General features: G+C 51.4%; 1 protein-coding gene across 2 annotated transcripts; it reads left to right on the top strand.

Moving 5' to 3' along the window:
• The first annotated feature begins 28 nt into the window (after positions 1 to 28).
• ZNF598 (zinc finger protein 598) lies at positions 29 to 14,228 on the top strand. 2 transcript variants are annotated; one of them, XM_032703844.1, is made up of 12 exons: positions 29 to 242; positions 1,480 to 1,592; positions 2,792 to 2,921; positions 4,152 to 4,363; positions 5,191 to 5,408; positions 6,041 to 6,158; positions 7,169 to 7,353; positions 8,546 to 8,615; positions 9,211 to 9,971; positions 11,010 to 11,145; positions 11,928 to 12,072; positions 12,178 to 14,228. In XM_032703844.1, the coding sequence occupies exons 1-12, from the start codon at positions 60 to 62 to the stop codon at positions 12,523 to 12,525; spliced, it is 2,619 nt and encodes an 872-aa protein (XP_032559735.1). In that variant the 5' UTR covers positions 29 to 59; the 3' UTR covers positions 12,526 to 14,228. The 2 variants fall into 2 exon arrangements, with proteins under 2 accessions (XP_032559735.1, XP_032559734.1); XM_032703843.1 differs by having other exon boundaries at positions 8,543 to 8,615.
• Positions 14,229 to 14,244: the final 16 nt, after the last annotated feature.

The raw sequence follows: 14,244 nt of genomic DNA, 5'->3' as shown, positions 1-14,244 counted from the left end.
TGCGGCGCTCTGGCCCGCGCTCGGTGGTGTGGGCGGGGCGGCGCGGGGCCGAGGCCGCCATGGCCGCCATGGCCGGCGCGGGGCCGGGCCCGGCCGAGGGGCCGTGTGTGCTGTGCTGCGGGGAGCTGGACGTGCTGGCGCTCGGCCGCTGCGAGCACCCCATCTGCTACCGCTGCTCCGTGCGGATGCGGGCGCTCTGCGGCGTCCGCTACTGCGCCGTGTGCCGGGAGGAGCTGCGGCAGGTGAGGCCGGGGCTGAGAGGGGAGCGGGGGGGCCTCGGCCGGGCCGGGCAGCGCTTCGGGCACGGGGCGGTCGGGAAAGGGCTGGGTGGGACCGACGGGGACGGAGCCCCGGGTTATCCGCCCTCCGCGCCGCTCCCGGGGCGCCGCCGCCGGTCGGGCGGGTGGGAGGCGAAATAATGAGAAAATGGAGTTTAAAGTGGATATTTTTTGGTTTTAAGTCAGCAGGGCTCGCTCTGCCGGCGCAGGATGGAGCCTCTGCTCCCTGTCCCAGGAAGCGTCTGCTCTTAGGAGGGCTCATGGAATCCTGGAATGGTTTGGGTTGGCAGGGACCTTAAAGGCCATCCAGTCCCACCCCCTCCAAGGGCAGGGACACCTCCCACTAGCCCAGGTTGCTCCAAGCCCCGTCCAACCTGGCCTTGGACACTTGCAGGGATGGGGCAGCCACAGCTTCTCTGGGCTACCCGTTTCTGGATTTGTAACGTAGTTTTTACTGTAAGAACTGAAACTTTTCTTGTATTTTTGTGTCTCAGCCTCTCTGGGCTGGGACAGGTAACTCCAGCTGTTCCCCAAGTGTTGCTGTGTCCCCTCTAATTCCCAGACTGGGAATGAGTGCTGGAGCAGTGGTAGGTGGCTCCTGAAGGATTTATACCTTGAACAGCTGCAGCCTCCAGAGTCCAACGAGAGCAGGGAGGATCCCGGGCACGTGGCACAGATAATTCGGGAATTGTTGTGGTGTTTTGTTCCTTGCCTTCCCAGGAGTTAAGAAAATAAGAGACAGTGGTTTCCCAGTCGGACCCTGTGTAATTGAGTCCCTTGGAGACTCCAGGTTTCCCTGTGATCCCACAGGAAATGGGGAGGAGCCGAGTGCAGGGCTCCTGGCAGGCATTCCCTGTGGGAAGGCTTCGGTTGGTTGAGGGTATTTACTCTCGGTGCAGCTGTTGGAGCAAAACAGACCAGAAACGTTTCCTGATCTCGTTCAAAATCCAAAGGCCAGGCTGGTCCAATCCACGTTTCCCGGGCAGCTGATAAGGACAAGTCCTGTTGGCTTTGGGGACAATGCCTGGGGATGGTGACAGCTGAGACTGGCACAGGGCAGATCCCAGAGTTTGCCTGGAATCCCAGAGCCCCTGCAGGCTCCCTGGAATCCCAGATCCCAGAGTTTGCCTGCAATGCCAGAGCCCCTGCAGGCTCCTTGGGATCCCAGAGCTCCCCCTGATCCCGGTGTTGTGTCCCACAGGTGGTTTTTGGGAGGAAGCTCCCGTCCTTCTCCTCCATAGCCCTTCACCAGCTGCAGCATGAGAAGAAATACGACATTTATTTCATGGATGGGGAGGTCTATGCCCTGTACAGGTGAGCTCTGGCCCCTCTCTGGGACGTGGCAGGAAGTGTTTGGGAGGGCAGGGTGCTGTGGTTTCCTGGGAATGGAGGTGCTGGGTACATGAGTCACCTGCTGGGCACATGTTTGGGCAGGTGAGAGGCTGGAGCAGGGCAGTGGAGGGGGCACTCATGGCCTCTCAAGGCTGGAGTGCTGCAGCACAGCAGCTTTGCTCTGTCAGTAAAAGTCATTTTTTGCACCTTCAGCAGCACCAAACTTGCTGAAAACCTTTCCATTCCTTACATGGCTGCTGTGGAAATTGGTGAAGATATAATTACTATTAATTGTATATTAATATCTGCAGGTGCCAATAAAATTAGTCTTGTATTTATTGCTGGGCTGATTAAGGACTTACCCAGCCCAGTTGTGCCAAATATTATATGAAGAGCACTCTTGGCTTTTACAAAGATCTTAATTCTGAATGAGAGAGAAAAAGGCTGAAGTGAAAAACCAATGGAGAGTAAAACCGTGGCATGAGCATCGTGTTCCACAAGTATTTTTCATAATATGCTTAGTTAGGAGGGTTTAAGATAATTAAAAGCACCTAAAAGGAAAGTGTGAAAAAGATGAAGCCATACAGGCATTGGAACCTTTTTCTTGGAGAATTGAGCATTATATCCACCCTGGTTTGTGCTAAGGATGTAACTTTGATACATTTACAGTTTTACATGGTGTCATATTTATGGAAATGAGGGAGTGGGAGTCTCCCACTGAGACCAGTGCTCTGGCAGAGTTGGAAACCCCTGTGGGGTGGACGTTTTTGTGGTGTTTTTTTCCCCCTCCTTTTCTATTACAATTCTTTATCCCTTCCCACTGTATTCCTCAGTTTCTGACAGTGGAAAGTGTAATGAAACTGGGTGTGAATGTTGCAGGAACCAGCTGGATCTCCAGTAAGCACAGGGGTTGTTACAGTCCCCTCAGTTTTAGGGACAATGTTGTTCTTACACTGCTCAGCTCCTCTCCTGCAGTTGAACCATCAGTGTAATTTGGTTCCATCCCACTCCTGACATAGGACAAAATTCTTGGAATAAGCAGAACTCAAACCTCATTACAGATACTGGAAGACCCATAAAGCTGGAGCCTTCTGCCAGGGACAGAATGCTTGTGTTTTGATGGAGGTCTCGGGGTGCTGGGAGGGAAGTGGCACATTTTTGGGAACTCTCTCCTCCCTTAGGAAGCTGCTGCAGCACGAGTGCTCCTTGTGCCCCGATGCCAAGCCCTTCAACACCTTTGCAGACCTGGAGCAGCACATGAGGAAGCAGCACGAGCTCTTCTGCTGCAAACTCTGTGTCAAACACCTAAAGGTGAGCTGGGCCTCTGCTGGGATGTGTGGGGAGGAGGAGGCTTTCCCTCCATGACTTCCCAGAGTACCTGGGGAGCTGGGAAGAAGGAGGTGGCTGAACAGCAGTTATTTTAGTTTCCTCTGCCTGCCTGCAGCGAGGCCAGTTGCTTTATTTGAAGTCTTTCAGCTTCCACAAACTGATTAATGAAGGAGGGCTGGAGGTTCTCCAGATTTTAAATTAAACCCCACGGTGGTGGTGCCACAGTTGGTGTGTGCCAGGTGAGCTGGAGTTTGCTGCCAGAAGGGATGGGATCCAGAAGGGAGCAGGTTGACCTGAGTGAACCCTATAAGACTGGGAACAGATTTGACTCTTTCCTGTGGTCGTGCAATCCCCGGAGCTGATTGAAGGGAGGGAGGGCAGGACCCCAGGGAGGTATTTCATGGTCAGTGTAGCCAGCACTGAGAGAACTTGTTTGTCATTTTCTCTCCTAGAGAATTCACAAACAATATTAAAACTTTTGCTTTTTGATTTCAGAATACTGTAGAGATTTTTATTTCGCTGAAAAAAATTCCACTGTTCCAAAGAGTTACTTGTACCCACTGAAAAGAAGCTCTTAAACTTGCAGAAGCTTCAGTCCATCAGCCCTGGCAAAACCTTTTCCCAGAGCAAGTTCCCAGGCCTTGTCTAGGCCAGAAATAAAGGATATTCTGTTGTCAAGGCTGGGTTGATCCTTCTGGCGTCTCCAGAACCTTCCTACCAAAATAGCTCACGTGTTAGTGGGGACAGAGGGTTGGCTTGTGATGCAGAATTTGTTCATCCAAGTGTCTACTCTGTAGCTATTTTGGGTGGTTGCTGTCTGAGGAAAGTAAAACAGCTCACTGGGGGTTTATGAGGCCTTTTAATTTGAGTATGCAAAATACTGTGTGCTCATAAATGCATACTTAGGATTTTCCTCCCCCAGAGATGATAATTTAGAGTTTGTTGCTGTATCAAAAAAAAAAGTGAAAGGGGAAAAAAAGTTAATTAGATCTGTTTCCAGTGTACAAACTGAGAGAAATTCAAGTTGGATTTCATTTGGATCCATCACTTGAATTGAAATCACCAAACACTGTAGGTGTTGGTGGTCAAACTGCATCTTTTTGAAGCGAGTCTTTGACTCCTCCAGACGGACGAGTTGGGCACAACCCCGGCTCCTTCCTGTTCTCAGTCCCCAAGAGGTGATGCGTTATATCTGTCTGTCCATCCCTGCAGATTTTCACCTCTGAAAGGAAGTGGTATTCCAGGAAGGACCTGGCCCGGCACCGGATCCATGGGGACCCCGACGACACGTCCCACCGGGGGCACCCCCTGTGCAAGTTCTGCGACGAGCGGTACCTGGACAACGACGAGCTGCTCAAACACCTGCGCAGGGATCACTACTTCTGCCACTTCTGCGACTCCGACGGCGCTCAGGAGTACTACAGGTTGGGCTGAGCACGTGCTTTATACGAGCTCTTTCCGTGCCTTAAACTGGGGGGGGGGGGAAGAAATTGCCTGGGTCTGCTTTGAGTTTCAGTGAAAGTGGTGTTTGATGGCAGAGTGGAAGAATGGGAGCAGGTTGGCTGCAGTCTCTTGTTCCTCAGACAAACAGCCAAAATATTCACTTCGTGTCTAGTTCATGCCTTAAGGTTTTCTTCATTAATGTTAAGCATGGAAGGTTGTGCTCTGCAGCCCGACAGCAGCTGTCTGGTGTGGTACCTCCAGAGTGGGACAGGGCAAGAGGAAACGGCCTCAAATTGCACCAGGGAGGTGTAGACTGGACATTAGGAATGTTTCTTCATGGAAGGGGTTAACAAGCATTGGAACAGGCTGCCCAGAGCAGTGGTGGAGTCCCCATCCCTGGAAGTGTTCAAAAAACATGTGGGTGTGGCAGTTGGGGCCATGGTGGTGGTGCTGGTTGATGGTTGGACTCAGGGATCTTAGAGGTCTTTTCCAACTTTAACAATTCTGTAATTCCATGATTCTAATGCTCCAAAGTTCACGTGCAAAGGGGACAGAAGTAATTTTTTGTGTGAAATACAAAATACAATACCCTAAGCACAGCTGGGTGTGATGAGCATCCACCAGTGGGTTTGGTTGGACAGCTGGGCTGTGCCCTGTGGTCTGTGTTGGCCGTACAGAAGGGATTTCACTGGAAGGCTTCCCTGGGGATATAACAAAAACCAACCACCCGCATTTGTCATCAGAAGAGTGGCCGTGTGCCACGAGAAGGAGGTGCTGGAGGGGTGTGAGCTCTGCGTTTTCCCCGCAGTGACTACGAGTACCTGCGGGAGCACTTCCGCGAGAAGCACTTCCTGTGCGAGGAGGGCCGGTGCAGCACGGAGCAGTTCACGCACGCCTTCCGCACCGAGATCGACTACAAGGCCCACAAGACAGCCTGTCACAGCAAGAGCAGGGCCGAGGCCCGGCAGAACCGCCACATCGACCTCCAGTTCACCTACACCCCCCGGCACCCCCGCAGGAACGAGGGTGAGCGGGGCACAGATGGAGCTGTTCCAGGGACTGGGAAGGAATTCTTCCCTGGGGGAGCATGGCACAGGTTGCCCAGAGAAGCTGTGGCTGCCCCATCCCTGGAGTGTCCAAGGCCAGGTTGGACAGGGTTTGGAGCAACCTGGGCTAGTGGAAGGTGTCCCTGCCCATGGCAGGGGCTGCAACTGGTTGATCCTTAAGTTCCCTTCCAACCCAAACCATTCCACTGCTCTGAGGGTTTTCAAGAACATCTGGTGAACATTTCGTAGCCATGAAGAAATTCTTCCTGTTCATCCTGGAACAGGACCTGACAGGTTGTAGAGGTTGAAGGTGACCAGAACTTAACCAGACCAGGCCCTGGGCAACCTGATGTGCTTTTGGGTTGGCCTTGCTTTGAGTGAGGGGCTGGAGCAGGTGATATCCAGAGGTCCCTTTCTACCTGAATTGTAGGATTTTTCCCCCCATGCATGGATTTAACAATGACACATAATTTTAGGGAAAGCTGCTGACTTAGTCATCAGAAGAAATGAAGATAATTTCTTTGTACGAGTGTATTTTTGCATTTTTCAGGCAGAGTGTGATGGCCAGATTAGAGAAATAACTGAGAGTGATCAACCCTCCCTCCTGTTCAGGTGTTGTAGGTGCAGAGGACTATGAAGAGGTTGACAGGTACAACAGGCAAGGGAGGACGGGCAGGTTGAATGGCCGGGGGAGCCAACAGAACAGGAGAGGCAGCTGGAGGTACAAGAGGTGAGTAGCACAACATTGGGTGGAGTTTTACTCCTATTCAGTGTTGTTTTTCACTTGCCAATTCACAATATTTTGGTGGATCTGTAGGAAGTGGGTACAAAATTTGGAGGCCTCTGTGATGAATCCTCAGCTGGGAGTAGAATGAGCTTGAAATCCAAGTCCGTGTGCTGGCTACAAGCTTGGTCAACATGGAATTACTTTGTGTGAAGTTTCAGCTCAGGAAGCAAACAATGTGATCCTCAGCTTGTTAAATAATTTAGGGTTAAATAAACTCAGAACCCTAAATTAATTTCAGCAGCTGTTTTTATGCAAACTTCTCCAAGTAGGGTTTTCTGAAGTAGGTGATGAGTCTCTGCAGGTTTAATGGAGTTTTTGGTCTGGGTAGTCATGAAATTCCTGTTCTAAGGACCATGCTTTTCATTGAACTAACACATCTCTGTGTGGCCAGACAGTGCTTGGGAAAAGGAAGAGGGTGAAATATTGAAATGAAATTTTGCATTTCTGTGTCTCTTCATCCACACCAGACCTGGGTGCTTTATACATCCTGCACATCTTATTTTCTTCTTTTTCTCGCTGGATGGGCATTACTGGTGATTCCAGTGAGGAAAAAGTCCATCCCAAAACACTCCTATGTTGGTGTTGCATGTAGATCATGCATGTGTTGGGAGTTCATGACCAGCTGTGTCTCCAAGAGTTCCCATGGCCTCCAAAAATGATTCCATATGTTTGAAAATGAACGGGAGAGACAGGTGCCCCATTCGTCCTTGGTGCTGTCTCTCCCTGTTCATACCAATTCTGGCCTGGATTGTTATTCCCACTCGGAGAACTTGGAAATGCAGGGGGGAATGTTGCCTGGCTGGGGTGGACTGGAGTGGTGGGGCTGGTTCAGCAGGTGGCAGCATGAGGTCAGGGATGTCACCAGAGCTGGCACTGGAGAGGTGAGAGCTGGAGCGAGGCAGCTGCTCCGTGCTCCTTGCTGTTTGACCAAGGAGATGTGCCCTGTCCTGCAGGGAAGAAGAAGACAGGGATGTTGCAGCAGCAGTCAGGGCATCTGTGGCAGCCAAACGGCAGGAAGAGAAGAAAAGGGTGGAGGACAAAGAGGACGGCGGCGGCAGCAGAGGGAAGAAGGAGGATTTGAGGGATCCCGACGTGCTCGGCTCCAAACGTGTGCCAAAGGCTCCGAACGATGTGGCAGGTGAGTGTGGAAGAGGTGCTGCAGCTGCAGGGAGCAGGGATGGGGCTCACATCAGCCTGGCACAAGTGGGAATCGCTGTGCCTTGCTCCCAAGAGCTGCTGGATGTGGATGGAGCTCTGCAGAGCCTTAAGTCAGCCACAGGGATTTGCAGTGGGACGTGTCCCAGCGGGCTGGGATCCTGCAGCAGGTTGGACCAGAGGTGGAGCTGGGTAGAAATGTCAAATGCAGGTAACATACAACAGGAGGTGATGGTACATCCAAAGCAAGATAACCCAAGAACGTTACATTTCCCACTCAAGCAGGAAGAACTGATTTTTGGGATACTTGAGTTTCCCCTTTTTTGAGAGCAAGTTATTCCCAGTAGAAGTTTGTAACTGGTGAAAGCAAACCTGACCCAGGTCCGTTATGGGGCACATAAACACAGTGCAGTACTGTTTTGATATTACTGTTCCTCCAAATCCATTTTCCACTGTTTTACTGCTCCTGCAACAAGATTTTCACTTAAAGATTTTATGGAACTTCCTTAGGAGCTGGGAGCTGCTGAGAGCTCTGTGTGGTTGATGAGTACAGCTCATCTAGGGGGTCGGGCGGGGTTATCCCTTCCACCTTTTGCTGTTTGTGTGTCACAGCCATTGCCAATCTGTCCCTGCACTCTGCAGCACAGAACTGGGATTTTAAGGCACATTAAACTGGGAATGAGCTGTGTTTCAGTGTAAAACCACTGCCCAGGAACTAATTGCTGAGCAGTTTGGGCAGAGGTGCGAGGGGCTGCTCAGGGGAGCAGCTTTCCGGGTGAAGAGGCTTTGGCATAAATCAGTTGGAACATGGAGGCTCTGCTGAACATCCTGACCCTGTGCAGGCAGCTGAGTGGCAACCTCGGGGCAACACTGGGGGCATTGGCATCTCAGTTTCTAGAAGGTTCCCTCGCTAAGTACTTCCCCCCCATGTTTTACTCACTTTAAGTATCATGAATTTCCTGTACGCCATGACATAATGGTGAATGCATTTAATTGAAGGAAACAGTGATGCATGGATTTAAATCGTTCTGGAATGTCAGTTAATGGCATCATCAGCTGCTGAAAATAGGACTTGGTAATGCTGCTGTTGTGTTCATTGGTAGCCCCCACTCTGCAATGAATGGGCTTGAGTTGAAAACATTTCTTTGCTCTTTTTGTCACTCTTCCAAAAGAAGCAGCTGCTAACGGTGCTCTCAGCCAAGATGACTTTCCAGCAATTGGCTCGCCAGCAGGACCTCTCCAAGGGTAAGTTTGTGCAGGGCTGCAGCAGTGAGAAAGCAGATTTAGAAGTTTATTTATGGCCTGCATTTCTGTGGAAAATAATATTGGGAGATTGATCTCTCAGTGCCTCCCCTGCCCATCCCCTCCTGCATCGAGATGTCTCTGTGCCGCTCACCTGTGGCACCAGCTGTTGCTGCAGCTCATGGCTTGGTCTTGGAATCATAGAATCATGGAATATCCTGAGCTGGAAGGGACCCAAAAGGATCATCAAGTCCAGCTCCTGGCTCTGCCCAGGACAGCCCAACAATCCCACCATGTCCCCGAGAGCATTGCCTTTGCAGGATGTGGCAGCTCGAATGTGCCTGTACCAGCTCTGGTCAAGGTGAGGGGTGCTGATACAGTGCTGATAATACAGCAAGGCTGTGGTGGCACTTCTTGAGGAGACCCGTTGCAGGTGCAGTTGGTAACCCTGAGTGCATTTGTGTCCTGTTAAAGCTGGGTCACTTGTGCCACCCTTAGTAACAGTTTGAGGAAGGGTGTGGAGAGTTGTGGGGCTCGTGTTGCCCGTTGGGGCTGTGCTGCCGTAACAGGGTAACCCCAACCTCTCCCTTCCTCACAGCTCTGCCCAGCCAGCACTGGTTAAGCTTAAAGAAGAAGATTTCCCAAGCCTGTCATCCTCTGCAGCTCCCACCATCTCGTCTGGGATGTCTCTGACATACACAGCGACTGCAAAGAAAGCGGCCTTCCAAGAGGAGGACTTCCCAGCCCTGGTGTCCAAAATGAAGCCCAACAATAAGACAGTAACCAACATCACATCTGCATGGAACAACGGTTCCAGCAAAAACGTGGTCAAAGCCATCACCAACCCCTGTGTCAGCCAGCCAGCCAAAAAACCATCCTTGAACACCTCGAAGGGAAGTAAGAAGAGCAATAAACTCTGTGAGTCGGACGACGAAGACGGCGGCGGTGGCTTGACCACCCAGGAGATCCGGAACACGCCGACCATGTTCGACGTCTCGTCCTTGCTGGCAGCTTCTACCTCACAGACTTTTACGAAAGTGGGCAAGAAAAAGAAGGTGGGGGTTGAGAAGCAGAGACCGTCGTCCCCGCGCCCGTCCCCGGACACGGCGTTCCCCAGGCCATCCACGGAAAAGCCCCCGGAAGCAGAGCAGCCCTCCAGGGTGTTCCCTGCTCCCCACGGCCCCGACAGACCCACAGCTGTCATGAATGGTCACTCGGAAAAGTCCTCAGCGGTCTGTGGTACACCCAAAGAGCCCCCCGGCCTTAAAAAGCCCACAGTGACTAACAAATGCCCTTTACCTCAGGAAGACTTCCCAGCTCTTGGGAGCTCAGGATCAGCCAGGATGCCCCCGCCACCAGGTAAGCGCAGAGGGAGTCACAGAATCCTGGAATGGTTTGGTTTGAGAAGGGTCTTAAGGATCATCTCATTTCACCTCCCTTCCATGGGCAGGGACACCTTCCACTAGCCCAGGTTGCTCCAAGCCCTGTCCAACCTGGCCTTGGACACTTCCAGGGATGGGGAAGCACAGCCAGCTTTGCTTGGAAGTGGCTTAGAGAAACATGGCCCGTGGATGGACTGTATAAGTCTCCTTCTGGCTCTCGTGTGAGGTTCTGCCACCAGGTGCCAGGTTGGGCTCTGGAGGTAAAGCAGCCTGGGTGACACAGGGGGGCTGGAATGTCCTCTGAGAATCCTGGCTAAAGCAGTGGCAGTGTTGGGGACACCTCTGTCCCACACAGCTGGAGGTGTCTGGTCGCTGGGGTGGCTCATGGATGAGCAGCTGGTTTTCACCTGTCCCTGCTCTTCTTCTTGGAGCTGTTGTGCTCCAGGATCTGCTTGGGAGGCCACTGTGGGTGAAGGGAATCTGGCAGTGTCCTGTGCCTGCTGACACTCCTCAGTCGGCTTCCTTGGCTGCTTCCTCCCGTGTTTGCAGAGGTTTCCTGCCCTGCTTTTAGCCATGACCTTGTAAAAGTGGAGAGACAGCAACAAGCATGACTTGGAGTGGTTTTAATGGAGGTGGCACCGCTGTTCGTGCTGCTCTGCAGCTCCTGCTGGGGGAGAGGCCAGGCCTGATGCTGCTGTGCCTCCTCAGGTGATTTCTGTTCACTTTAATAATGCAAAAGTGTTTTTCATTGTGACTTTGAGTGGGTTTTAAAAACTATTTTCCATTGAAAAAGTAGATGAATAATTAAAGCGCTTTCTGCGTAGAGGAACATCAGCCACCCTGAAGTGCTTCTTGAAGATTTCCGCCTCTGATTTTTAGGTTTTCTCCAATAGAGTCATGTCTGCACTGCAGCTTCTTCTTGGTGCTTCTGCAGAGTGTGGCAGACACTGGTGTGAGTTTTAGCTGGAGGGGGGGTTGTGTGTTCTAACTCCTGCCCCTTCCCTGTTCCCCCCAGGCTTTAACTCCGTGGTGCTGTTGAAGAACCCTCCTCCGCCTCCGGGCCTGTCGGTGCCTGTCAGCAAACCCCCCCCGGGCTTCGCTGTCATTCCATCCACCAACATCTCTGAACCTGTCACTACAGCTCTGAAAGAGTGAGTAAATAACTCCTGGGAGTGAGTTATGTCCCACAGTGCCCCTCAGTTCTGTCAGGTGGGCTTCAAACAGAGCAGGGAACACTCGGGGTTACTCTGAGTGGGGCCAGCTGGGTGAAGATTCCCATTGGGAAGTCCTGGGGTGTTTGTGGGCTGGATTCAGGAGAGTTGTGTAAAAGAAAACAGCCCTGTGTAGCTGCAGCTGAAGAAGTGAAAACCTGTGCAGTGTGGCTGCTCAGACTTTGGTCTGTTTTAGATTTATTTGGGAATCTGCAGCTTCAACATATTCCTTCACCTTCCCATCGATTCTGTCGGAGTCCCAGCAGCAAAGTGCTGAGGTGTGTTCTCCTTGGTGACCTTCACTGCCCTGATCTTCCCAGTAGCTGCTCTCTGATCTTTCTGGGATAGAAAGAGGAGTTTGTGAGAAAAGGGGAGGGGAAACTGTGCCAGTTTAATACAGGACCTGCATTATCTGTCAGTTTATTCGTGGTGTGGTGTTTGCCCACATCTTTTTAGTGAACTCCCCTTACAAAGCAGCTCGTCAGGACCGTGTTAAATTTGGATTTTACATATTCTGTCTATGTAAAGCTGGAATCTGATACAGAAATCCCATATTTTATCCTGGCAAGACAGGTGTGTGCAGCTCACAGTAATGCACGTGGACCTGGGTGGAGGAAGGACGTGCAGCCTGTAAACCAGAACGGCCTCGGGATTTATGTCCCAGGGCACTTTGCTGTGACACAAACCAACGTCAGAGTCACTTTTGGTGTTTCCCAATGCAGGCCAAAACCCTGTCACGGATCATACTTGATACCTGAGAACTTCCAGCAGAGGAACATCCAGCTCATACAATCCATTAAAGAATTTCTTCAAAGCGACGAGTCCAAGTTCAATAAATTTAAAACTCATTCTGGGCAGTTCAGGCAGGTGAGTGGGTTCCCAAAACCTCCCTCTCTGGGAGACCTGAATCCCAGTGGGATTTTTGAAGAGATCTGTGTATTTCTAATCCTCCCCCTGTGCTGTTGCCTGCAGGGTGTGATCTCTGCAGCACAGTACTACAAGAGCTGCCGGGAGCTGCTGGGGGAGAACTTCAAGAAGATTTTTAAAGAGTTGTTGGTGCTGCTGCCGGACACGGTGAAGCAGCAGGAACTGCTCTCTGCTCACAACGACTTCCGAGTCAAGGAGAAACAAAGCTCCAACAGGCCCAAAAAGAACAAAAAGAATGTTTGGCAGGTGGACTCCCCCGCAGACCTCGACTGCTACATCTGCCCCACGTGTAAGCAAGTGCTGACTCAGCAGGACGTGGTCACCCACAAAGCTTTGCATATTGAGGATGAGGAGTTCCCTTCCTTGCAGGCAATCAGCAGGATCATCAGTTAGCTTTCCTGAGGGCCCACACACCAGGCTCTGGCTCTGGAGATGCACTTTTGGAATGAGGTTTGGCAGCGTAGAGTGGCTGAGGGCCGGTGCCGGTTGAGTCAGTGAGGAGCAGGTAATTTGGGGAGCCCTCTCGGGGCAAAGGGATCATGGGAATGTGCTGGAGCTCATCCCTCCCACAGTCTGAGCTCCCAAAATCTGGGGTAGGGTTAGGCTGAGCCACAGGGTGGGCAGGCAGGGGCTCCTTCCTCCTGGAACATGCAATAGCTGGGAATCCTTTCTGATCTGCAGACTGACAGGGGACACAATAGGGGAATAAGCGTCTGGTTTGGGGGTTTCTTTCTGGTTTTGGGGTGGGGGAAGATTAGGGAGTCACTGAAATGAACAGAAGTGGCTTCCCTTATAACATTCTGATTTTTTTGTGCTATTTCAGTGAAGATCACACTAGTCAGGGGTACAAAGGTGCAGGAAAGATGCTGCTCACTGGTGTGACCAGGAGCGCTGCAAACACTGGGCTGCAGAGTTTCCTGTCTGCAAACAGAGTCCATTCTGCTGCTTGAAGAATTGGGCTGGTCTGTGCAAGATTTGAAGTTGCCTCTGACCTTTTCTGTAACATGTTCTTTCAAGAAACTGATTTTGTAGCCCTGCATGTACAGTAACAGCATTAAGGCTTTACTCTGTGTAAAGCACACGGGAATTTTATTTAATGACTGCCATGTTTCTAATTTCTTGGTTGTATTACTGGTGGGAGCCCCCAACAGCATCCTGGGACATTAAATGCTGCTGATCACTGACCATGTTTTCTGCAGTGCCTTTAAGTGCATTTCTCTGACACCTGCACCTCCCTCGGTGACACCAGGCTGATGTAGCTTTGCTCATGTTTTTTGGCATCCCCAAATTCCACCTCCTCAGAGGAAGAGGGGGAATCTCTTCATCCTGTGAGGTGACTCCTCCAGCAGCAGCTCTGAGGTGCTGGAGTGCCAAGAGCCCTCCCTGCCGTGCACTTCCATGGCTGTAGTTCAGTGTCCGACCCCTCCCGTCTCCAGGTTTAGTTATTTTTAACATGTAGGAATAAAGCTGAAATTAATTTATGTAATTTTCAGTGACAAAACACAGCTTTTCTAGAGGCATCATTTCCATAAAATCAAGCTCAGAGTTAGTCCTGCTACAGCCACTTTTCCTTGCCTTACAAGTTATTTTTGCTTGCTCAGGCTGCAAAGTGCTTTGGGTTTCTTTTCTGGGTATTTAAGACTGTTTTGAACACCTGAACGTGTTGTATTTGGCCCCAAACGGGGCTGGGGAGGATGATTTGCCTGCATGGCTGTTCACACACTGCATGAGCACGGGAGGAGTCGGGACATGTCCCTGTTGCTGCCTCAGGTGGGGCCCTGGATCCGAGGGGGACGCGATGCCCGAGGCAGGGCCACCACCCAGGGATGGGGGGATGTGGGGGATGCCAGCTGCCCCCACCACTTCAGTCAGCTCCTCTCCCCATCTTTGGTTTGTAAAGTTCAGGGGGCTGAGATGCATCTTCCCTGCAGCAGGATCTTCCCTCTTCCCTTGGTTTTCACTTTCTCTGTCAGCAGCTCCCTGGTTCCCTGGGCTGGTGCTGCTGGGAGTTCCCTCGAGGCTCTGGATCTCCAGGGCCTGCTCTTGCAGTTTCCTTGTTCCTTGTGCTCACCTGTTTAAATAAAGTTATTACCAAATTTTCTTTTTCTATTC

This window comes from Chiroxiphia lanceolata, chromosome 16, assembly GCF_009829145.1.
Source record: "Chiroxiphia lanceolata isolate bChiLan1 chromosome 16, bChiLan1.pri, whole genome shotgun sequence".
NCBI classification, from domain to species: Eukaryota; Metazoa; Chordata; class Aves; order Passeriformes; family Pipridae; genus Chiroxiphia; species Chiroxiphia lanceolata.
This window is presented reverse-complemented; position numbering and strand designations above follow the sequence as displayed.

Excerpts from the sequence above, each read along its gene's own strand:
- ZNF598 (XM_032703843.1), top strand. The coding sequence starts at position 60 with ATGGCCGCCATGGCCGGCGCGGGGCCGGGCCCGGCCGAGGGGCCGTGT. Across the intron at positions 4,364-5,190 it reads GGCGCTCAGGAGTACTACAG|TGACTACGAGTACCTGCGGG; the intron begins GTTGGGCTGAGC and ends TTTTCCCCGCAG. Across the intron at positions 12,073-12,177 it reads ATTCTGGGCAGTTCAGGCAG|GGTGTGATCTCTGCAGCACA; the intron begins GTGAGTGGGTTC and ends TGTTGCCTGCAG.